This window comes from Anabrus simplex, chromosome 8 (genome assembly GCF_040414725.1).
Source record: "Anabrus simplex isolate iqAnaSimp1 chromosome 8, ASM4041472v1, whole genome shotgun sequence".
Lineage (NCBI taxonomy): Eukaryota > Metazoa > Arthropoda > Insecta > Orthoptera > Tettigoniidae > Anabrus > Anabrus simplex.
The window spans coordinates 123479752-123506547 of record NC_090272.1 but is presented as its reverse complement, the minus strand read 5'-3'; the positions used below and the strand labels follow the sequence as shown (position 1 = coordinate 123506547).

Below are 26796 nucleotides of genomic sequence, written 5' to 3'. Positions count from 1 at the left end.
CTTTTACAACGTGATTTAATTACGATGCTCGCGGGACCGCGTAATTTGAACGCATATTCCGGGAAAACGTATTTTCCGGGAACGGATAATCGAGGTTCCACTGTATTACCAAAATCTTCCCATGACTTCTTTTTGGATTCAACAACTATTTGTTTCACTCTGTTTCTTTCATCTACGTACAAATCCCTGTCTGCCTCGGCCCTTGTTTGGAGCCATTTCTGATAACCCTTCTTTTTACGTTTACAGGCTGCTCTCACTTCATCATTCCACCAAGATGTTCGCCTTTTCCCATCTTTACACACAATTGTTCCTAGGCATTCCCTTGCTGTTTCTACTACAGCATCCCTGTATGCCACCCATTCACTTTCTATATCCTGAACCTGCTTACTGTCTACTGTTCGAAACTTCTCACTAATCATATCCATGTACTTCTGTCTAATTTCCTCGTCCTGGAGATTTTCTACCCTTATTCGTTTGCAGACAGATTTCACTTTCTCTACCCTAGGCCTAGAGATACTTAGTTCAGTACAGATCAGATAGTGGTCCGTATCATCGAAAAATCCGCGAAAAACTCGTACATTCCTAACAGATTTCCTGAATTCAAAGTCTGTTAAGATATAGTCTATTATGGATCTGGTACCTCTAGCCTCCCATGTGTAGCGGTGAATAGCCTTATGCTTGAAGAATGTATTCGTAACAGCTAAACCCATACTAGCACAGAAGTCCAGCAAACGCTTCCCATTCCCATTAGCTTCCATATCTTCCCCACATTTACCAATCACCCTTTCGTATCCTTCAGTTCTGTTCCCAACTCTCGCATTGAAATCGCCCATTAGCACTATTCTATCCTTGCTGTTGACCCTGACCACGATGTCACTCAATGCTTCATAAAACTTGTCAACTTCATCCTCATCTGCACCCTCACATGGTGAATACACGGACACAATTCTTGTCCTAATTCCTCCCACTGACAAATCTACCCACATCATTCGCTCATTTACGTGCCTAACAGAAACTATGTTGCGTGCAATGGTATTCCTGATAAAGAGCCCTACCCCGGACTCTGCCCTTCCCTTTCTAACACCCGTCAAGTACACTTTATAATCTCCTATTTCTTTCTCATTATCTCCCCTTACCCGAATATCACTTACTCCTAGCACATCCAGATGCATCCTCTTTGCTGACTCAGCCAGTTCTACCTTCTTTCTTCCATAAGCCCCATTAATATTGATAGCTCCCCATCGAATTCCATTTCGTTCGCCAAGTTGTTTCCAAGGAGTCCCTCGCCTGTCAAATGGGAGTGGGACTCCATTACTCCCATAGGTCCGAGGCTTGCTTAAAGTGTTCTGAGCTTGGTAAATTCATGAAGCAGGATGCTGCCCTACTTGCACATAGTCCAAATGAGGATCTCTCCTCTAATGGGTTATGGACCACCGGTGAATTGTATAGTCCTAGCCGCCTGAGCACAAGGAGGGCCACGACTCAGAATATGTCCGAGATGCCCACTCCCATTCCATAGCAACTGGTATCCCGACTCTCAGGACCACTTACTAGGCCACTCAGCTGTTGCCCATGGTTCACAAACTAGGACGTGACTACAGTAACCCACAAACATGAACCATATAAAATTTATATATATATATAAAAGTTTGTGTGCAAACTAGATAAAGATTTTATAAATATTTTAAGGCTATCATAATGGATGGTTTCAACAGACTAAATAATTTAGCTAAAGTATTGAAAACTGAAGTAGAATACTTAAATCAGTACGAAGGGTGAAACAACCTTGAACTTCATTTAGAACCCAGGTTTGGGGGGTAAAATGTGTAGGGTTTGGGAACCTAAGTGGCCAAAAAGCTCAATGTTGAATTAAACAAACATTGCACATCCTTATCCTCAAGTTGACAAGCCCTGGGAAGTCAGACTTTTAAGTCTTATGGCAACTAGGAGATTCTATGGATAAAATCTAAGCCAGTGGAGGGAGGACAGGAAGTGCCGATGTGACGTCACCTCACTCCACTGTACATGCTCCCAGTAAAGATGAGTTCCGCCGTGCGAGGTCACCATGTTCTGCACTGCTTTCTCGCAGCCTCAGGAAAAGAGGATACAGAGAATGAAGTGATGTACGAGAAACAGGAAACAGATTTGGCATCAATAACACAACTGAAGTCTCGGACATTGTAATGTTAATACTGACTGCTGGAAATACAAAATTGGTCACAGATTATAAACAACTACCCAAGTTTTCTAATTAATCACATGGTGCTTATTTCTCTGTGAGTGTCTCCTGACAATAGTGCATGGTATTTATTTTCTTCTTTATTGTTAACAGTAACAATGTAAGGTTTAGTAATTGTTGTTTGTAGTGTGGTTTCCTTTTAATAAATTATTTACTTGCTTTAAAACAAAGGCGATATGTGGTGCATGTTTATAACTTTGTTTTTTCTTTATAAGTTACTTTACGTCGCACCGATACAGACAGGTCTTATGGCGACAATGGGACTGGAATGGGCTAGGAGTGGGAAGGAAGCAGCCATGGCCTTAATTAAGGTACAGCCGACACAGCCTGGTGTGAAAATGGGAAACCACAGAAAATCATCTTCAGGGCTGACGACAGTGACTGACCTACTATCTCCCGAATACTGGATACTGGCCGCACTTAAGCGGCTGCAGCTATCGAGCTCAGACTTTGGACTAACATACCGATGTTAGCACTCATGCTAGGATTTACCATCTTAGTACTGGAGGGTTAAAAGTATAAAGAATTCTTTAAATACATAACTCTGGTGATGCTTAGGGCCTGCAGTTCAATGATACTTGGGCTTGTCTCATGGAACACAATGTTATTCTTTGATAGGCAAACATCAGCCAAGTTCATGTGCAGTGTCCACCACAGAAAATAATGGTTTTTAAATATTTTATGCATTTTTTACAGAACTCCTGCCATAGTGTCATGAAACCCTAGTTGGAGTGATGTTAGCACTTGTGCTAGGATTTGTCATGTTAGTACTGGAGGGTTAAAAATATAAAGAATTCTTTATGACTTATACATAACTCTGGTGACACTTAGGGCCTCCAGTTCCATGTGATACTTGGGCTTGTCTCATGGAGCACAATAAATTCTTGGCCACAACTTTGATAGGCAAACATCAGACAAGTTCATGTGCAGTGTCCACCACAGTAAATAATGGTTCTTAAAATACAGGGTGTTTCAAAAATAATATACGTATTACAAAGTATTATTTTGTCCAAACTATCGATCGCTGCGCTTCGGCTCGGCTATTCTAGAAACGAACACATAGTTTAGTTTATATTAATAGCTGCTAGATGTCAGTTGTCTTCTGTTTTGCTTGGTAACCGTCATGTTTAAAATGGCTACTCCGCAGCAGAATTCATTTTGTGTTCTCGAGTTTGTAAAGTGCAATTCCGTGATTACAATGCAAAGATGTTTCAGGTTGAGGTACCAAACTGATCCTCCGAATGGGTGGAACATTCGCAGATGGTATCGACAGTTTGTAGATATAGGATGTGTATGTAAAAGAAAGAGTCCTGGCCGCCCTAGTGTTTCTGAAGAAAATGTTGCACGAATTGTAACTGCTTTTCAACGTAGTCCTTCAAAATCAACTCGCCGTGCCAGTCGGGAGTTACAACTGTCTACAACAACAATTTGGCGTGTTTTGAGACGTCGGTTGGTTATGAAGCCGTACAAGTTACAGCTGTTACAAGCTCCGTGTCCTGATGACAAACGCAAACGTGTGGCATTTTGTAATGAGATTCTTGATGCTATTGACAATTATAACATTTTCGCACAACGCATCGTGTTCACTGATGAAGTGACTTTCCATGTTAGTGGTCAGGTGAACAAACACAATGTTCGAATTTGGGGCCTACAGAACCCACATAGAGTCATTGAACATGTACGAGATTCGCCCAAAGTTAATGTGTTTTGTGCGATATCCCGATCATTTGTTTACGGCCCATTCTTCTTTGCTGGAAACATGGTTAACGGTCAGCAGTATCTCGCTATGTTATAAAACTGGTTGTTTCTGAGGCCGCATGAAGACAACATTTTTCAACAACTCACTGGAGTTGCCAAGTGCGTGAATATCTGAATGAAACTCTACCGAACCGTTGGATTGATCATCAAGGAGCAGGCAACTTAGCATGTCTCAGCTGGGCTCCATGGTCACCGGATTTGACACCCTGTGACTTCTTCCTGTGGGGTTTCGTTAAAGACAACGTTTATGTACCATCACTCCCACAGAACCTGGAAGAGTTGAAGAACCGGATCCGTTCTGCCATAACATCAGTGACGAAGGAGATGCTTACCTAAGTATGGGAGGAATTTGAGTATCGACGTGATATTTTTTGCGTCGCTGATGGAGGACATATTGAACATCTGTAATATGAACTTGAGAGGTTCGTAAATATGTGTTTAAAGTTTCATATTCGTATGTCTTACAGTTTAATAAATATATGCATTTGAAATATGTATATTCTTTTTGAAACACCCTGTATTTTATAGACTTTTGCAGAATTCCTGCCAAAGAATCGCAGAACCCTAGTTGGAAACTGCTGCTTGAGAGTAAAAAAATGTTATGGCTTGAACTGAAGAGTGAATGCTGGAAATTAAAAAAATTGCCAATTTTGATTTTAAACTATCTTACTTGTCCATTTGAAGTTCCATGTGAGCAATGTTCAGCGTCTCACTGTACAGTCTCATGGATGTGGTTATGGAGCCTGTGATCCAGTAGATCATAACATTGTCTAGCAAGTCAGTCAAGGAGAACTTCTTAGTCAACCCACCATCAGGAAGGGAGCGCCAGTCTGGATTGGTCCATGTTGAAAATTTCTCCAAGATATAGGCAGCTAAACCTGCTGGAGAGCTCTGCAGTGCAATTCCTAAAACACAATGAATTTACAACAATGAATGAAAATGAAATTCTTTATGGTAAACAAGTTACCTAATTGTAGGATAAATACAATAACTTATGGGAAGAAAGAGCAAAAGAAAGAGGAGACAAAGATAAACAAGAAAATGCAAAAGAACAAGGACAATCTCCACATCTTCAAACACAGCTGTCTACAAGTAGATGGGCTCTCTCTCCTCATCAGTAACATTGTTCTTTTACTCCACTTATTCTCAGCCCCCTAAATGAGTTTGTTTCTGCTTTCCATCTTCATCAGGAGGGTGGGCATCAACAGTCACTGAGAGGTCACCTTGAAAGATCTTTAGTCTTGATGTAGGAAGTGTAGGATATAAAGAAAGCTAGATGAACACAGGAAAAGGAAAGAGATGTAAAGATGAATACAAGTGATAACAGGCTAAAAAGAAGGATGAGCATGGAAGAAGATCGAGATCCCAACAGGTCAATGGATATACAAGCCGACTCTGAGGATTAGTGGTAGAGTGTCGGCCTCCGGATCCCAAGATAGCTGGCTCAAACCCGACAAAGGCAGTCGGATTTTTGAAGGGTGGAAAAATGTCAATTCAACACTCTATGTTGTACAATGTCAGCATGTGAAAGATCTTTAGTGCACATTAGGTGTTTACCCGACAAAATTCATGAAAACTCACCCATAGACACCCAAGAGAGCTTCAGTTTATTCTGCCATCTAGTAGGCCTAGAGTAAAACAGAACATCGAAACTGACAAGCAGGCAGCCGAACGGCATGAAATGAAAATGTCTGCATATGGTAGCTGAGGCCATATTATTATTATTATTATTATTATTATTATTATTATTATTATTATTATTATTATTATTATTATTATTATTATTATTAATATGAAAGAACTGAGACTGATGAGGGGAGAGCCCATCCAAGACCGACTACAATATCTCAGACTGTAATATCGATACTAAAATGGCGGACGTCGTGAGCGCAGAAGCTGCCGACTGATCAAGGTTAGGGTAGCACGTTATGATTTCATTTCAAAGATAAAACTTTGGATATTAACAATAATGCTTTTTTTTTTAACGTCCCACTTACTACTGTTCACGGTTTTTGGAAATGCTGGAATTTAGTCTTGCAGGAGTTCTTTTACCTGCCAGTAAATCTATCGACATGAAGCTGACATGTTTGAGCACCTTCAAATACCACCGGACTGAGCCGGGATCAAACCCACCAAGTTGCTGTCAGAAGGCCAGAGCTTCAACCGTCTAAGCCATTCAGCCTAGCATCACAATAAATTACTTCCAATGATACCACTGAAAGCGCTACACAATACTTAGTTCAATCCACCAGAAATTACGAAAATATCACGTACATGTTTTGTCAATGGGTAATTGAACATGATGAATGTAACAGGGAAAAATCACTTTTGCACCTATGAAAACGCTTCGCGAACTACTCATCACATATAATCAACTAGAATCACATATATTCTACTAGAATAGATGGATAGCCCCACAGCAAAGAGAACACCAAGCTGATTATTTAGAAATTTCACTTAGTCAAATAACATTTTCTCTCACATTTCACTTTGCTGGATAAATGAAAATATATGATAAAACTGTTAAATTGATATTTATACCATAATTTTGAATGTTCAAAACTAATTTAAGGTGCGAAATTCCTCAATTTATTCACTCTCATGAGAACTATGAAGCATAACGTGTTATTTTAGTTTCAAAGTAGTGGACAATTTCTAATTTTCAGCCTAATGAACGGCCCTAGTGATGTTAAGCCTTCCTTACTGAAAACATAAAACATATGTTGACATATGGAATAGCAGCACTTCCAACAATGAAATGAAATGAAATGTCGTACGGTTTTTAGTAACGGGATATCCCAGGACGGGTTCGATTCACCAGGTGCAAGTCTTTCTATTTGACACCCGTAGGTGACCTGCACATCGTGAAGAGGATGAAATGATGATGAAGACAACACATATACCCAGCCCCCGTGCCATTGGAATTAACCAATTAAGGTTAACATCCCCGACCCGTCTGGGAATCGAACCTGGGACCCTCTGAACCAAAGGCCAGTACACTGACCATTCAGCCAACAAGTCAGACACTTCCAACAATGATGGTATGCTTAGTAATGAAACGTTCAAACACTAAAGACATAACATGATTTTCCCCATTGAAGAACATGAGTATAAAAACTCTATTGACTCTAAACACCAATGTCTTCAACCTACATGGATGAGCTTCAATTTGGTGTAGACTGCTTGATGACAGATATCCACAGCATGAATAAGAAGCTATTGGTACTACAAAACCCCTGCGTTACAAACGCAGCTAATCCCTGCAAGTCACTATTTCTTCTGTGTAACAATGTATAGATTGCTCCATCTGTCACTCTATAAGTATTGATATATTCTAAGATCTAGCCAAACTTTTCCGCAGGCAAGCATAGATTCTTGCAAAATACAACTAGGGTACATCTAAATCATGTGACACTTTGAAGCATATGGATGCTGACGAAACATTACCAAATCAATTATGTATCTAAATGAATTGTTTTTTTGAGGAATACGAATAGGTTCACCATTTAGAATTGGAAAAAAGTCTTCCCTAACCTCAGACTTATTCTCAGATGATATATGCTATAACCGTCCATAATTCGTGGATGTTGAGGGTTCGTAGGTGTTGTAAGTAAGCCTCGGCCAGAGTCAACGGTGATACATAAGTTTCCACTCAGGGCATGGACATTCGATGAGTATCGAAGCAGTTCTACTGACATTTAACGCAAGACCCTTATTATTGTAACAAATAATTGTTCAACTGACTATGCAAGGCTAAAATATATATAATTTGAATAAAGAAGATATCAAAATGTTAGTTTTTTGGAAGGATCTTCCCAATTTAATGAAATCATAATAACTAAACTAATAACAATTTACATCGCAGTGTGATTGGAGAATAATCGAATAAAATGAAATCAAACTCTTTGTTGGCTAATATCATTATAATTCACCATCATTAAAATTTTAATTTAAATTGAAAATTCTACCTTGATGAAATCAAATATGGAACTTACTGAAGGCTTAGTGTCATTCATAAAATTATTTCATTATTATTAATTGTCCGCCCGTTATAAAAATAAAATGAAAATCTCAAATGTCTCGCTTATTTCTATCGTTCATTTATCCAAGATTTCATCTTTCAATGCCCTATCATTCTATCGTTCTTCTCATAAATTGCCTAAGTGCTAATCAACTTGAGTTTCCTAATAATGACCTGTCATCAGCATGGCCATCCTTAAATGAGCGATCATACAGTATTTAAAGACATTATAATTGGATTTAGCAATAACTCAATCCAACAAGAACAGCATGTCCCAGAAACTCACGTCGGCCACCTAAAAAAATGCACAATATCTAGCTGATACTATCACAATCAAAAAGATCTAGAAGTGATTAACGGCATCTGGTCTCGCTGGAACTGTCCTCCTGAAAGAAAGTTGTGAAGGTCTACTATTTACAAAGATTCATGCTACAAGCAACTACACAAAGAACACAACTTACACTACGCCAGGTGATAATAATTTGCTTGATATGACATTCCACTACATCTATATTATGTTTATTTAATGTTGAAGACCTCTTGTCAATGATCATTCGTTCAAAAGATTCGGTATCCATACCACATCATGCCGCAAAAGTAATGTCTTGATGATCGTACGCCAATCTCCACTCATGACCTTCGGACATGTTACACAAGAAAATTAATGACAACCTTACTGCTTGCCTATCTTTGGATTCTCTTAATTTGTATCATGAACGCTTAAATCCACTTCTCAATCCTAAGTTCATTGAAAATCTCGAAAATTACTTATTACACTTCCATAATACCTATTCTCAACGAACCATTTACTATAATAACTTCATTTCACCATTTAAACACTTTATCGACGACCCTATCCTTATATTATTCACCATACTTCAAGCACACTATACTTATTCACAATTACTTACCCCAAGAAATTCACAAGCATCTATACAAAGAACTATTACCATCATTACAAGACATGTCACAATCATCACGGCACCAATCTCACGAAATATTCGCAACTCTACAATGTACACACATGATGATATCACACAAGAAGACCTTTTTAAAATAGACATTAAATCACATCACCTCACGAAAATATTCATGCAGTGCTAGTATGATTCAAATTATGAAGACAACGCCTCTTTACATTCACAGTAATCATAAAGAAATTCCGGGTAACTCACGACAAAATGCGTATTCTACGATCTGAATCTCACATAGGACAAATGATCTCAATACCTTCACATCAAACTTAACTGTAACCTGAGTATCACTGGGCAGTTGCGACGATCGCATTAGGTCACTCAAGCTGTTTCAATTAATATCACTTCATTATGAAATGAAATAAAATCTACTCTACTACTATGTGTCTACAAGATAGAATAAAGAAGATGAAATATTGGCTACTTATCAGTGAAGATCACATAACACTGCTCTCATTTCTCCATTCCATCGGTCTCAGTTTGGCATTCATCTTAGCATCATTCCAGGCCTGTTAGGACACTAATCCTTTACGCCCACATGTCAGCTCTCATCATTACATCACAGGAATAATCTTAATTCATTATGAGCCCAAGGACCTGAAACTTATATAAATAGAATTAGCGCAGTGATATAGGCATTATATAATACTCCACTATTATTCCAGAACACTTGCCTTATTTTAACAACAAATATTGGATCGTTATTTAGTACAATATTATTATCTCCCTAATATGACTTTCAATATTTCCTTTAAATTCTACTACTCCAAATGCTCCTTCTTAAGACGTGTAAATTGCTATTATGTCAACCTTCAATCTCAGTTTTGTTCATTACAATACAATCTATATACAGGATGAAGCGTAATTCGCGCACTCGGGCGTCGCAGCGCGACTCCTCACATGCCAGCAATGAAAAAATATCTCTTACAAAATTTCGTCTTGCGAGTATATCCGGCAGAAAAACGACGTTGAAGAGTAACAATCTGGCAACAATGTAACCACATGTAGGGTAACTAACTCTGTCAGCAGACGTTAGTTGTACTGTACAGTTGGTGCAGTGGATAGAGTTTTGGGTTAGCATGCAGGTGGTCGAGTGATCGATCCTGGGTTGAGGCGTGTGTTTTTTATTTCGTAAATGTAGTCCAGGTGGTATGGTATCTGGCATCTTAATCATCAACAGCGATTGCAGCGGGACCTCTAGAAACCATTTGCACTTACATACTACGATCCTAGAAATGGACGAACAATCGTTTTCATTGGTCAGCTTTGAAAGGCGCCCTTTCCACGTCGTGGGCGTGAATTTATTCGCACCACTTCATCTACTAGATGTGTAACCTGTGTGTTTCAGCTGTCTATTTCTTATTAGTCTAACCAGGTATTTGTTGTTTCAGCGTTACAAATGTTGTAAATGTAGGATACATGTGACCTCAGAAACGGTGTCTTACTGTATTACAGTAAGTAATGTCAGATGGAAATTAGCAAATAAAAAATGCTCCTCAACCCAGGATCGAACCATCGACCTCCTGCATGCCAACCAAAAACTCTAGCCACTGCACCAACTGTACGGCACGACGAGAACATGCCGACAGCGGTAGTTACCCTACATATGGTTACAGTGTTGCCAGATTGCTGCTCTTCAACGTCCGTTTTCTACTGGATATACTCGCAAGACGAAATTTTGTAAGAGACATTTTTTTATTGCTAGCATGTGAGGAGTTGCGCTGCGACGCCCGAGTGCGCGAATTACGCTTCACCCTGTATATAAAAATGAATGTATGTTTGTATGTAAATGACACATCTCCTCCTAAACCACTGGAGCAATTTTAATCAAATTTTGAACACTTAATATTTGCTATCTGGAGACGAGCACTGTGGGGGTAAGCCACCTCTAGCCCCCCTTAGGAGTGGGGGTTAGGGGGGGTCAGGTAAAAAATAATCGAAAATAGTGTCGAATCCATAGTTTTTGGGGTTGCTGAGGTGAATAGTGACACTCCCGATTTTTAAAAAGTCGCAATTCTGCTCCTATTTGGGTGGGGGGTGAGGGGGGACATGATGAATGCATGTGTGTAAATGACACATGTCCTCCTAAATCACTGGAGCAATTTCAATCAAATTTTGAACACATATTATTTGCTATCTGGAGACGAGCACTGTGGGGGTAAGCCACCACTACCCCCCTTAGGGGTGAGGGGTTAGGGGGGTAAGGTAAAAGATAATGGAAAATGGTGTCGAATCCATAGTTTTTGGGGTCGCTGAGGTGAATAGTGACACTCCCGATTTTTTAAAAGTCAAAATTCTGCTCCCATTTGGGTGGGGAGTGAGGGGGGACTGATGATGAATGCATGTGTTAAATGACATATGTCCTCCTAAACCACTGGAGCAATTTCAATCAAATTTTGAACACATATTATTTGCTATCTGGAGACGAGCACTGTGGGGGTAAGGTGGGGGGTTAGGGGGGTCCGCTGAGGTGAATAGTGACACTCCCGATTTTTTAAAAGTCAAAATTCTGCTCCCATTTGGGTGGGGGGGAGGGGAGACTGATGATAAATGTATGTGTGTAAATGACACATCTCCTCCTAAACCACTGGAGCAATTTCAATCAAATTTTGAACACATATTATTTGCTATCTGGAGACGAGCACTGTGGGGGTAAGCCACCACCACCCCCCTTAGGGATGGGGGGTTAGGGGGTTCAGATAAAAACATAATCGAAAATAGTGTCGAATCCATAGTTTTTGGGGTTGCTGAGGTGAATAGTGACACTCCCGATTTTTTAAAAGTCAAATTTCTGCTCCCATTTTGGTGGGTGGCGAGGGGGGACTGATATATAAAATTAAACGAAAATAGTGTCGAATACATAGTTTTCGGGGTTGTCGAGGTGAATTGTACACTCCGGATTTTTAGTATCAGGAGACAAACCACGTGGGGTTAAGACAGCCAAGGAAAGCTTAGGGGCGGAGGGGGGGGGGCAAGGGGGTCAGATATAAAAATTAACGAAAATAGTGTCGAATCAATACTTTTCAGGTTTGCTGAGATGAATAATGACACTCTGGCTTTTTTAAAGTCCGAGTTGAGCCTCCTTTGGGGTGGGGGTGAGGGGGGAGTGATATATAAAAATAAACGAAAATGGTGTCGAATACATAGTTTCCGGGGTCGCCGAGGGGAATTGTACACTTCGGATTTTTAGTATCAAGAGATAAACCACGTGGGGGTAAGACAGCACAGGAAACCTTAGGGGGGGGGTGAGGGGGTCAGATACACAAATTAACGAAAATAGTGTCGAATCCATACTTTTCGGGGTCGCTGGGATGAATAGTGACACTCTGGATTTTTTAAAGTCCAAGTTCAGTCCCCTTTCAGGTGGGGGCAAGGGGGAAGTAATATATAAAATTAAACGAAAATATTGCTGAATATATAGTTTTCGGAGTCGCCGATGGGAATTGTACAGTCCAAGGGCGGTGAGATATTAAAATAATCGAAAGTAGAGTCGAATACATACTTTTCGGGCTCGCTGAAACGAATAGTGACACTCCGGAATTTTCAAATGCCCAAGTTCAGCCCCTTTCGGGGTTGGGGGCGATGGGTGACTAATATATAAAAATAATAGAAAATAGTGTCGAATCCACAGTTTTTGGGGTCGCTGGAATGAATAATGACACCCCGGATTTTTAGTATCAGACGACAAACCACGTGGGGGTAATACACCCCAAGAAACCTTAGGGGCAGGGGAGCAAAACAGCTCAGATAGAAAAATCACCAAAAGTAATGTTGGTCGCTGAGATAAATAGTCAGAAACCGGAATTTTTTTAAGTCCAAATTCAGCCCCCTTCGTGGTATGGGGCGATGGGAGAGTGATATATAAAAATAATCGAAAAGAGTGTCGAATCCATAGTTGTCGGGGTCGCTGAGATGAATAGTGAGACTCCGGATATTTTATAAGTCTAAGTTTATCCCCCTTTGGGGTGGGGGCGAGGGGGGAGTGATACATAAAATTAATCGAAAATAGTGTCGAATACATAGTTTTCGGGGTCGCCGAGGTGAATGGTACGCTTCGCATTTTTAGTATCATGAGACAAGAATACGTGGGGGTAGGACACACCAGGAACGCTTAGGGGCGGGGGGGGGGGGGCGAGGGGGTGAGACATATATATCATCGAAAGTAGTGTCGAATCAATACTTTTCGAGCTCCCTGAAATGAATAGCAACACTCCGGAATTTTTTAATGTCCAAGTTCAGCCCTCTTCGTTGGGGAGGGGGGGGATGGAGGATTGATATATAGAAATAATAGAAAATACTGTCGAATACGTAGGCTTCGGGTTCACTGAGATGAATAGTGACACTCCGGAATTTTAGTATCAGGAAACAAACCACGTTGGGGTAATACACCCCAGGAAACATTAGGGGTGGGGGGCGAGTGGCTGAGATATACAAATCATCGAATGTAGTGTCGATTCCATATTTTGGGGGGTCGCTGAGATGAATAGAGACACTCCGAAATTTTTTAAAGTCCAATTTTAGCCCCCATCGTGGTGGGGGAGATGGGAGAATGATATATAAAATTAATCGAAAATAGTGTCGAATCCATAGTTGTCGGGGTCGCTGAGATGAATAGTGAGAATCCATTTATTTTATAAGTCCAAGTTTATCACCCTTTGGGATCGGGGGCGAGGGGGGATTGATATATAAAATTAATCGAAAATAGTGTCAAATACATAGTTTTCGATTTCGCCGAGGTGAATTGTACATTTCGAAATTTTAGTATCAGGAGACAAACCACGAGGGGGTAGGACACCCCAGGAACCCTTAGGCGCCGATGAGCGAGGGGGCTGAGATATAAAAATCCTCGAAAGTAGTGTAGAATCCATACTTTTCAGGGTCGCTGAGATGAACAATGGCACTCCGGAATTTTTTAAAGTACAGCCCCCTTCGTGGTGGGTGGCAATTGGAGAGTGATATATAAAAATAAATGAAAATAATGTTGAATCCATAGTTGTCGGGGTTGCTGAGATGAATGGTGAGACCCCAGATATTTTACAAGTCCAAGTTCATCCCCCTATCTGGTGGGGTTGAGGGGGATTCAGATTTAAAAATAATCGAAAATAGTGGTCGCTGAGATGAATAGTAACACTCCCGGTTTTTTAAAACTCAAAGTTTGACCCCCTTTAGGGGGGGGGGGGGTAATGAGATATAATAATAATCGAATATTCTGCCTAATCCATAGTTTTCCGGGTCGCTGAGATGAATAGTAACATTCCGGATTTTTAAAGTCCAGCTTCACCCCCGTTTGGTATAGAGGGTGAGAAAGGGTGAAATAATAAATTGTCAAAAATGCCCAACTTTGGCATAGAGGGTGAGAAAGGGTGAAAAAAAATAAAGTGTCAAATATGCCCAAGGTAATAAGACGTGTGTATGTTTCAGTATGACTTTCAAGTATGCCTTACTACCTGGAAAACACACTGTGGGAGTAAGACGCCCCTAGAAACACTTCGGAAGCGGGTGAAATATAAAATCCATATTAATAAATAGAAGTCAGTTTGGCGCGATCTATATATACTGTACTATACATACACTGACTGACAGAGCAAATGCAACACCAAGAAGGAGTGGTTCGAAAGGGATGCAAGTTGGGGAAAAAACAGAGACGGCACGGACGAATAATTGATGTTTATTTCAAACCGATATGCAGGTTACACAATGCGCACGGCATCGACTCAGTAGGATGTAGGACCACCGCGAGCGGCGATGCACGCAGAAACACGTCGAGGTACAGAGTCAATAAGAGTGCAGATGGTGTCCTGAGGGATGGTTCTCCATTCTCTGTCAACCATTTGCCACAGTTGGTCGTCCGTACGAGGCTGGGGCAGAGTTTGCAAACGGCGTCCAATGAGATCCCACACGTGTTCGATTGGTGAGAGATCCGGAGAGTACGCTGGCCACGGAAGCATCTGTACACCTCGTAGAGCCTGTTGGGAGATGCGAGCAGTGTGTGGGCGGGCATTATCCTGCTGAAACAGAGCATTGGGCAGCCCCTGAAGGTACGGGAGTGCCACCGGCAGCAGCACATGCTGTACGTAGCGGTGGGCATTTAACGTGCCTTGAATACGCACTAGAGGTGACGTGGAATCATACGCAATAGCGCCCCAAACCATGATGCCGCGTTGTCTAGCGGTAGGGCGCTCCACAGTTACTGCCGGATTTGACCTTTCTCCACGCCGACGCCACACTCGTCTGCGGTGACTATCACTGACAGAACAGAAGCGTGACTCATCGGAGAACACGACGTTCCACCATTCCCTCATCCAAGTCGCTCTAGCCCGGCACCATGCCAGGCGTGCACGTCTATGCTGTGGAGTCAATGGTAGTCTTCTGAGCGGACGCCGGGAGTGCAGGCCTCCTTCAACCAATCGACGGGAAATTGTTCTGGTCGATATTGGAACAGCCAGGGTGTCTTGCACATGCTGAAGAATGGCGGTTGACGTGGCGTGCGGGGCTGCCACCGCTTGGCAGCGGATGCGCCGATCCTCGCGTGCTGACGTCACTCGGGCTGCGCCTGGACCCCTCGCACGTGCCACATGTCCCTGCGCCAACCATCTTCGCCACAGGCGCTGCACCGTGGACACATCCCTATGGGTATCGGCTGCGATTTGACGAAGCGACCAACCTGCCCTTCTCAGCCCGATCACCATACACCTCGTAAAGTCGTCTGTCTGCTGGAAATGCCTCCGTTGATGGCAGCCTGGCATTCTTAGCTATACACGTGTCCTGTGGCACATGACAACACGTTCTACAATGACTGTCGGCTGAGAAATCACGGTACGAAGTGGGCCATTCGCCAACGCCGTGTCCCATTTATCGTTCGCTACGTGCGCAGCACAGCGGCGCATTTCACATCATGAGCATACCTCAGTGACGTCAGTCTACCCTGCAATTGGCATAAAGTTCTGACCACTCCTTCTTGGTGTTGCATTTGCTCTGTCAGTCAGTGTATATAAATTAAGGCATAAAAATGAAAACAGACGTGAATTAATGAGACCATTCTAGGCATCCTAGAAACTTAAAACTTCGTACCAGACAACCTGATGACTTCAGGATCCCCAGAAAAATCTAAAATTCTCAAAATTCTCTAAGAGGGACACGTTGGGAATTTTCAAATCTGCATAAGAACACAGTCGGTGATATTTATCCTGAAGGATGACCTATACGTTTCATGGGCTTAAAAGTTTCCTGAAAGTCCTAATATTTAACCCCCTCCCCATATCAAGATGGCAGCACAACCTCCCAGACAAGTTAGAAAATAGAAATTTGGCAAAATTAAAGCTTTTTTCCTGTAATTGATGGAAGATTTACGAGATGTTTAAAAAATAACTTTTTACCCTCCAAAAATATCGAAATATGGAGGCAATTTTAATAACGGTGCAGACTTTCCTTTCGAGGTATTTGGTGGCTAGACGGTAAGTCGTATCACAAAACGGATGGCACAATCTCCGTTCAATTTAGAGTGATCTACAACTTTGATCCTATAACTTTTTGTTGTATCTCTATCCTTTATGTTAAATTTGGCTCTATTTCTGGAATTACCTAAATTTTGCACTTTGTACACGTAAATTGATGGTTTGATTCACTTATAGGAAAGATGGGATCATCAAATTCTACACGAATATTGGCCCACCCAGCCAAATTCCATGTTTGAAGCTGTCGCATAAGTATCTGAAAAGTAATTCACTGTGTGAAAACCTTACACAAATTTCACCCTATTCAACGGTTCTAAAATAATCTTGCCTTTAAATAGGAGATACGAGGAAATACCATAGGGCCAGCCATTTAGCTAGCTAAATGAGGCCAGAGTCGTCTTTTTATACAATCCATTTTTCAATATGAATGCACCGTTTCGCAGCAGTTATTCTGTAAACGAAGGTGAACATGCATATACTTCCGTATGTCGATCTACATTTAAGTCGATTTTTAGCGATCTAGAAAGGGGTGTGTCTTACACTGTAATTAATACTTTACAAATCAAAAGTGACTCTCAGCAGGAGGGCGTCTGCTGTTGTAAACAGTACTCCCCACATCGACCTTAACTAGCAATAGGAATGGGGTAGTTCTCCAACGCCTGTGTACCATTGTAATGTATAATTCCCTTCTTGATTTGACTAGCAGAAGGCAAGGGAGCGTGCATTTTTAAAAACTCTTTTACCTGATTCTCTTTATCATTAGGTATAGGTGCCCCCGATTATAAACAACTTTACCCATCAAAATGTGACTGACGTTACGCACAGTGAATTGCGGTAGACAAGTGGACCTGTCCTTATCATCACAACTCTTCAACTCACACTTTACATTGGAAACAACGTCTGCGGACCTCCCTATGCTTTTTCTCGGATAATGCCAAGGGACATGCAATTAAATTTTTTTATTCACTTCATGTACAGCAATTTACTTCGATCCATATACATTGTAGCATACCGTAGCGAAGCACGGGTACATTTCCTAGTTGTTCATAAAAACAAAAGTTTATTAAAAATTGTTACATTAATAATATTGGTCCACGTTTCATATCTTCTGCTAAGTTCGTTCATTTGTAACTTCTCTTCCATATGTTTTTGACATTTGAGGAATAAACTCTGGGATAACGTCATCTCTTCTGATTAGGAAGATGTACAAAGGAACACTTCACCATTTATTTGTCTTCATGACGTATACAATCGATTTATTTTCTTCAGTGCGTTCTTGATCATTTAACCTATAACGTTAAGTCAAGACCTCCGCTGCGTTATTGCTGGACCTGAATGTCATATGGTAGACTTGTTTCTTCTTGCTGTTGAAAATGTAAACTTTACTTGCTAGCCTCTGCTCATATATTAAATAACATTTCATGACTGTAAGCATCCGATGACCATGGGGTTCTGAGCTTATGAAATCTCCGTCCTCATTTTATATCCATCCAATTTCTTATTTGAATGAGCAAGTTATCCCGGCTATGAGACACAATCAGATGTATGACAACTTGATCTGTGGCTGCTGGACGTATTTTCCGAGTAATTCCCGTTGATCTTTTCCTTAGCATAACCTTCAATGGCTCAACAACTGAATCACATGCCATTGAACAGTTATAACGCACACTACCATTTTGTCAAAATATTCACGATGTATATTCCTAATCCACTTCTCTCTTAATGTTTTATTCCTTAGAAAACTTAATAACAGTTTTATGAGAGGCACTGCTGCAGTTCGATTTAAATCCAGTTTACAACACAATCAAAACAAACACATTCTCACATTACTGCATATAATTACAGATCCTAAATGACCACTGACCTGTATAATTAAACTCACACACCCTTACTACAAAGAAACTAATATTATTATCAACTTTCATGAAATTACACTGAAACAATGAAAACTAATAGGCTCACCATTTTCAGCTGGAAAGAGATCTTCCTTAACCACACATTCTGGTTTCACACATTCAAGAGTTTAGTCTTTGACTTCCAAATTTTCCCGATGAATATTTCTTACCTTATTACATGTAATTACCCATTTCTCCTGTAAAGATCTGTCTCTAGGGAATTTAAAATTTGAAGTATCCGCAACGGTGTAATTTGATTTACAACCATGAACACAGCAGGAACGACCCATTTTGTGAAATGTTACAACACGGCAATATAAACACTATTAGTGGGTGAGCGGACGGGTCAAGTGGAGTGTGAGGAGGAAGCTCGGAAGATGATCGATATTGAGCAATACAGGGTCACTATCGGGAGATGGCAGGGAAGATGAAGAAGGGAACTAATAATAAAAAGGAACATAAGGTAGAGATGGGAGTAAAGGAGGAGATGCTGTTAGCGGCAGTGGTAGTCACTGTGCTGCTGGTTATTGGAGGAGTGGAGGTAAATCCAGGACCACAGAGTAGTAGCAACACAAGCTGGGAAGACATAGAAGTTATAAGGAAGGTGGTAAAGGAGGTAGTGGAGGAGTTATGCCTGTTTGATCAGTTTAAAAAGATGCTACAGGAGCAAGTCAAGGAGCATGAAAAGACGAGGCGATGAATCCAGGAATATGTGAAATATACTAAGGCAAAGATGGAAGACAGAGAGAAATGGTGTCACTAAGGAAGAAAATAAAAAATATGGAAGAGGAGGTGGTAAATTTGAAGAAAGAAATTGCAGTCTGCAGTCGGGATCATAAGAAGAAATCCATATTTATTCACGGGGTGGAGGAAGAGAAGACAGAAGCTAAAGTGGACATTATTTATAAAGTGGTAGATGTCATTGAAAAGAAAATGAAAATTAACTTTACTGAGGTCGATATAGATAACATGGAGAGGGTAGGCATGGTGAGAGGGCGGAGACCCATAAAAGTGTCGCTGCTATCTTCATTGAAGGCAGATATAGTGACAAGGAACACTGGTAATCTACGGAGTGAGAAAATTGGGATTAAGAGGAATTTGGGAAGGGAAGAGAATATGAATTTCAAAATTTTGAAGAAACATTTTAGTGATAGCAAAACTGCAGGGGTTGAGGAAGTATATTAGGGGTCAGATACTGGTGGTGAGCTGTGGGAATTGGACTCGAAATTGGACAGTGACGAAGCTGAAAGCATTGGAAGAGAGTTTAAAGCAAGAAGAAATCAACAGGGCAGATGAGGATGTACATATTATCAAGAGAGGAGCACCGAGCAGAAGTAATATAATCAAAGTGGTCTTAGAAGGATTCAGGGAAGCAGCAAATGAGCTGAGGATGGAGGCCTGTGCGAGAGAAGAAATGAGGATACAGGAAGTGACGGTGGGAGGGGAAACAAAAGAAATGGCAAGGGAAGAGGCAGGAGTAAAAGGTGCCTTGGCTAAAGGGAGAAGCTTGAGCTTAAAGGAAGTATGGGGTAAGAAGGTTAACAGTGATGAAGGCATAGTGATGAGAAGTAAAAAGACAAGTAGCAGTAGTAATTAAACTGGACTGCTTTTGAAATGTTTAGTGAACCGAGTATAACTAAGGTAATTTGGAATTGCTTTGGAGTGTTAAGTGTATGTGAATGATGAACTGGTGGCATGAGAGGGATGAGAATTTGTAATGAGAATTTGTAAGGACTAGTGAATTATTGTGGAGTTAGATTGTGATTATATTCATTGAAATGTTTAGTGATTTGAGTGTAATTAAGGTACAGTAATTTGGAATTGATTTGGAGTGTTAAGTATATGTGAATGATGGGATGGTGGCATGAGTGGGATGAGAATTTGTAAGGACTAGTCAATTTATTGCAGAGTTAGATTGTGATCATATTAATTGAAATGTTTAGTGATTTGAGTGTAATTAAGGTAATCTGGAATTGATTTGGAGGGTAAAGTATATGTGAAGGATGAGTTGGTGGCATGAGAGGGTCGAGAAGTTGTAATGATTAGTGAATTTAATGTGGAGTTTGATTGTGGCTATATTTGAGTGCAATTAAGATAATTTGGTAAAGTGATTAGTTGAAGGATAAGAGCCTGATTTGGATGGATAGGAAATTGGGAAGTTTGATGGTACTTTTTGAATGATTATGATTAAGAGGCAGACTGGTGGTATGGTAAGAATGATGACAAAGGGGAGAGTGTGTTTGTTAAGGGTAGTTGAAAGGAATAGTGAAGATAAGAGAGATTATAAATAAGAGGCTGAGTTGGTGGTAGGAGATTGGAAAGTGTGGAGTTAGATTGTGATTATATTTATTGAAATGTTTAGTGATTTGAGTGTAATTAAGGTAATTTGGAATTGATTTGGAGGGTAAAGTATATGTGAATGATGAGTTGGTGGCATGAGAGGTTCGAGAATTTGTAATGATTAGTGAATTTAGAGTGTACAGTAATTAAGGAAATTTGGAAGAGTGATTAGTTGAAGGATAAGAATTTGATTTGGATGGATATGAGATTGTAAAGTTCAATGGTAATTTTTGAGTGAAGGTCGCTAAGAGTGATTAGATGTGATGGCAGAAGTTAAGTGTGGAATTTGATTGTGAGTAATTTGAATTATAAGTGAAGGTAAGAGTGATTATGATTAAGAGGCAGATATGGTGGTATGTAAAGAATGCTCTCATAATTGTATTTAAGACAACTGGAAGAGTGATTAGTTGATGAGATGGATGAGAATTTGAAAATGTGGAGTTTGTTTGGGTTTGTAATTATAAGAGATTGATTGACGTGAAAGGAAAGTGTGAAGGTAATTTGGGGTGATGAATGCTATGAGGAATTATATGTTGGAACGAGAAGAGTTTATTTTGGTGAGGTAGGAAGGTAATGGCATTTATAATTAGGAATTAGTTCATATAAAAATACTAAGTAAGGAGCTTGTGGCACATCAACACGACATGTGATGTAATGGTAGAGCTGGGTTTGCAACCTGAGTAAGTCAGCAGCAAAGACAATGTACGGTCTGGAATGTGCTAGGCTGCGAGCCCAGCCGGAAGAGATATGAAGGTTTTTTAAACTACATGTGCCGTTTGCTGATGTTCTTTCATTTTACCCCATTTTACTGTTTGTTGTTTATCCTGTTGCCGTATTGCCATGGCCATTGGATCTCCGATATAAGGAGTTCTTCATGGGCCATACGAGTGTCAGTTGTTAGTTTATTCTGGCTTATAGGCTGGACATTGTTATTTTTCTCATTTAGCAGATCAATTGGGTAATTTACTGTAGATCTAGAGGAAAATAATAAAGATACCAAGATAAATTTCCAAGTTCTTTGTTATCATTTAAGAGAAGGCTAGGTAAACAACTGATAGGGAATCTGCCAGCATAGCCCTAAGTGCAGATCATTGATGATTGATGACTGAAATATGTTAATGAGACATAGACCTATGTTTCTTGGTTCTGATTTCAGGTGTATGGTAGTGAATCAATTATCTGGATATATGGTACTAGGGTTGTTCAGATAACCAAAAATCTGGATAATCAAATTCAAAATTGGATGAACAATTATGAATTCAAAATTTTAAAAATTAAGATAAATGCACATGAAGATTAATAAAATAAACATACAGTACAATATACACTGACTGACAGAGCAAATGCAACACCAAGAAGGAGTGGTCAGAACTTTATGCCAATTGCAGGGTAGACTGACGTCACTGAGGTATGCTCATGATGTGAAATGCGCCGCTGTGCTGCGCACGTAGCGAACGATAAATGGGACACGGCGTTGGCGAATGGCCCACTTCGTACCGTGATTTCTCAGCTGACAGTCATTGTAGAACGTGTTGTCGTGTGCCACAGGACACGTGTATAGCTAAGAATGCCAGGCCGCCATCAACGGAGGCATTTCCAGCAGACAGACGACTTTACGAGGGGTATAGTGATCGGGCTGAGAAGGGCAGGTTGGTCGCTTCGTCAAATCGCAGCCGATACCCATAGGGATGTGTCCACGGTGCAGCGCCTGTGGCGAAGATGGTTGGCGCAGGGACATGTGGCACGTGCGAGGGGTCCAGGCGCAGCCCGAGTGACGTCAGCACGCGAGGATCGGCGCATCCGCCGCCAAGCGGTGGCAGCCCCGCACGCCACGTCAACCGCCATTCTTCAGCATGTGCAAGACACCCTGGCTGTTCCAATATCGACCAGAACAATTTCCCGTCGATTGGTTGAAGGAGGCCTGCACTCCCGGCGTCCGCTCAGAAGACTACCATTGACTCCACAGCATAGACGTGCACGCCTGGCATGGTGCCGGGCTAGAGCGACTTGGATGAGGAAATGGCGGAATGTCGTGTTCTCCGATGAGTCACGCTTCTGTTCTGTCAGTGATAGTCACCGCAGACGAGTGTGGCGTCGGCGTGGAGAAAGGTCAAATCCGGCAGTAAAGGTGGAGCGCCCTACCGCTAGACAACGCGGCATCATGGTTTGGGACGCTATTGCGTATGATTCCACGTCACCTCTAATGCGTATTCAAGGCACGTTAAATGCCCACCGCTACGTGCAGCATGTGCTGCGGCCGGTGGCACTCCCGTACATTCAGGGGCTGCCCAATGCTCTGTTTCAGCAGGATAATGCCCGCCAACACACTGCTCGCATCTCCCAGCAGGCTCTACGAGGTGTACAGATGCTTCCGTGGCCAGCGTACTCTCCGGATCTCTCACCAATCGAACACGTATGGGATCTCATTGGACGCCGTTTGCAAACTCTGCCCCAGCCTCGTACGGACGACCAACTGTGGCAAATGGTTGACAGAGAATGGAGAACCATCCCTCAGGACACCATCCGCACTCTTATTGACTCTGTACCTCGATGTGTTTCTGCGTGCATCGCCGCTCGCGGTGGTCCTACATCCTACTGAGTCGATGCCGTGCGCATTGTGTAACCTGCATATCGGTTTGAAATAAACATCAATTATTCGTCCGTGCCGTCTCTGTTTTTTCCCCAACTTTCATCCCTTTCGAACCACTCCTTCTTGGTGTTGCATTTGCTCTGTCAGTCAGTGTACAAAATATTTATGAACAATTATGAAGTTTCAAAGCTTGAAATCTAGTATGATCTGAAGAAATCACTAATATATGTTTGCTAGATTGTCTTCACCTTTTCCGTTAGGGCTAAATCGCTACAAAAAAGAAAAAGTTCTTCACATCCAGATAATTGCGAATCTGGAGTACTAAGGTCTACATATTTGAATTTCTACTGTATTGTGTTTTCTGTTCCTTATTTTGATGTAGGAGGCTGTCAATGAGTGTGTGGTTGTAAGCATTAGCAACTGCCAGCTACTTTATGATAAGAAGTTCATAATTTGAATCTTCTGCAAAGTGTAATGTGCTGTTCAGTCTCCACAACATGAATGGGAATGTTTATTATGTAGTTGGCTACCTGCATTTTGTCAATAAAAGGATGTCTTTGCAACTGTTAAACAAGTTAAAAAAAACACACATACACCAATGATTGATTGATTGATTGATTGATTGATTGATTGATTGATTTATACGCAGCGGGTAAGCTCTTAGTCTTAACTAACTGTGTATATTATATACATATACCTAATAATGGCTTCATTAAAAGCAGCATAATTGCATTTCAAATTTAAGTACCATATTCATATTTTTTATAATTTTTATTACAGAGATATCTAAAACATGGTCCAATGACTATCTTACCAACAGTATCAGGCTTTGAAGCCTGGATGTGGGTGTATCCTGTTTCCTCTAACATGAAAGCAAAGTAGTCCTTCAGTGGCATCCGAAGGTCAGACAGTTCATCCAGAAAGAGACTGGGCCAAGTGCTTCCCAAGAAAAACTTCAGAGTACTCCAAGGTGTACTAATGTAGCACATATTGGAATGAAATCCTCTTACACTGAAAATTAATTTAATTTAATTAATATGTACACTTTCTGACACAATAGCTGAATGGATTCATGTACAGAAGAATCTTGGTGTCATTAAACAGGAGTAGGCTAAGTGTCACTAGGTTTCACCCTCTCCCTATATCACGATCATCATCATCATCCTACATCCAGATGCGTAGGTTACACATGGGCATCAAATAGAAAGATCTGCATCCGATGAACCAAACATGTCCTCAGACACCCTTAGCACTAAAAGCCATACGAAAAATAAGAAGAGAAAGAAAGAAAGCACCAGACTTTGTATAACTCACCTGGTGCTAAGGTCTTTTGTGATAAAATAACATTTTTTCCTAATCTTTAAAACACATCTGTCCAATACACACTTTGCCAATAAACCTGCGTTGTCCTATTACAGTCAACAGTGTATCTCACATTGGTTATTCTTAAATCCAATGCTTTCTATATATTGTTGTTCACTGAATGAATAGTAATAGTATTTCTCTGTGTCATGACTGTTTTAGGCTAACAGTGCATTTGTTTGCAAGTGTTGTATTTGTGAGGAATTTTGAAATTATCTGCCAGAAAAAGTAGCAGAACACATTTACGACATAAAGAGAGATAACAACTAAATTTTGTGTTGTAAATTGAATTAATCAGCAGCACAAAGAGACTGGCTAAATTTCCTCCAAGAAAAAGGGAAACTGTGACAAGAATCGGAAAACTATGTCAAATTTCCCCTCAGAGGAAGCAAATTAAATGCAAGGCTCAACACTGTGGACTTGGCTCACAAACTCAGTGACAGGAAAATTAATCTGCAGGTGACTTACGTTCATCATAGACTCCTAGCATGTGGAAGGAAAGCTTGCAAAACTCCAAGGAGACATCTTCTAAGGAGAGGTGCACAGGAAACATTTCTTGTGGGCATGCAGTCATCAGGATTGGACAATGGAACAGTGGAAGAAAGTCCTTTCCTCTGATGAAAGTCACCTTGAAATGCAAGGGTAGAGGGCTCAATTTGTGCATATTTGTTATTTTGTAACAGAACCTAAAACACCCTGCGGAGATGATTTTAGTTTTTTGTGGATGTTTCACACTTGAAGGACTGAGACCCTTAGTGCCATGGCATGATGAAAAATGACCAATACATTGAAGTACAGTAAAGAAGAGTTCTTCTTGAGCTGCAAAACTGGGGCCAATATTGGAACGCCATGCTCTCTCTCAGCACTAAACCTTAATTCTTAGGGATTTTTTTACTGTACTATGGCCCTGTAAACTGTCTTTATCGCCACCTTGAAACAAGAGTCTTCAATCTTTTCCCTAATTCAGCGGCAACATTTTTTAACAGTTCTCATTTGCCTGTCCTATGAAGTGCATTCAACTTCCTATCCACAGAAACAACCACCTCCTCTTCGATGTCATTAGGCATGGATAAACCACCGAAAACTTGATAACAATGCACAACACAGTAGCAGGTTCTTAACTTGTAGGCAAGAGAGAGGGTGTGTGTTATTTTAAGAAATACATACATTTTCATTACAGACTGTTATGTCTTTCAGCGCTGCAAGCTACTGTGAATTAGTTAAGCACCTCCATAATCCTCTATTTGCAATTAGCTCTGTGGTCTCATTTTGTTCCATACCTATTATGCTTACATAAACTCCCTCTGTGGATCAGGGGTAGAATGTCAGCCTCCAGATCCCAAGAGAGCGGGTTCATACCCAGCAGAGGTAGTGGGATTTTTGAAGGGTGGAAAAAAGTCCATTCGACACTCCATGTTATATGATGCTCTGGTGACACATTTGGTGTTCACCCAACAGAATTATTTAGAACACAGCCACAGACGCCCAAGAGAGATTCAGTTTGCTCTGCCATCTAGTAGGTCTAGAGCAGAATTGCTCAGCTGGGCGCCCACTGAGACTAGCCCAGTGTGGCTGGTAGGCTTGACATAACTGCAGGCAACTTATGTGCCATGCGTACATCACAGTCAAGCGAGAAAGCACACACATTTGATACGGCATGGGACGAGTGCCTTCTATTGTGACAACAGAGCTTTCCTCGCACCCTTTTAAACAAAATGTTACTTGAATTACAGTATGAAGAAACACACTATAATCGCAAGGAAAACCTATTTACTTTTCAGTATTCATGTGCAATTTATACTGCACTCAGTATTAACAGACATGGTTTTATTTTCCTATATTTATACATTCAAAGGAAACTGGCACTTCACAATTTTTGTTGCACAGTCACTCAAAAAGAGAATGAGCATATGGTATTGTATGTACCTCGCAATTAATATTTTATCAGACTTTATTTTAATTATTATCAAAGTATAATTCACCTCCCATGTAGATAAAAACCCTAGGATATCCACAACAAAACATATCTGTAGGTTCAATTGTTTCTAAAAAAATGTAACTGCAAGAAATTTTCATTCAAATACCTATTATCCATTCAGTAAAAGGTAATAAATTATTCAAGACATTTTATGCTTGATTTTGCCCAGTGTTCTAGTGTTCTGT

General features: G+C 40.8%; 1 protein-coding gene across 6 annotated transcripts in view; it reads right to left on the bottom strand.

Annotated features, from left to right (window-relative positions):
- Positions 1–26796, bottom strand: part of LOC136879335 (juvenile hormone epoxide hydrolase 2) — an 81563-nt gene that overhangs the window by 13861 nt on the left and 40906 nt on the right. For all 6 annotated transcript variants that reach the window (XM_068228833.1, XM_068228831.1, XM_067153151.2 and 3 more), the window contains 2 exons: positions 24086–24282; positions 4668–4902 (listed from right to left, as the gene is read on the bottom strand). In XM_068228833.1, the coding sequence (XP_068084934.1) occupies positions 4668–4902; positions 24086–24282 (432 nt within the window). The remainder of the gene's footprint in view (positions 1–4667; positions 4903–24085; positions 24283–26796) is intronic.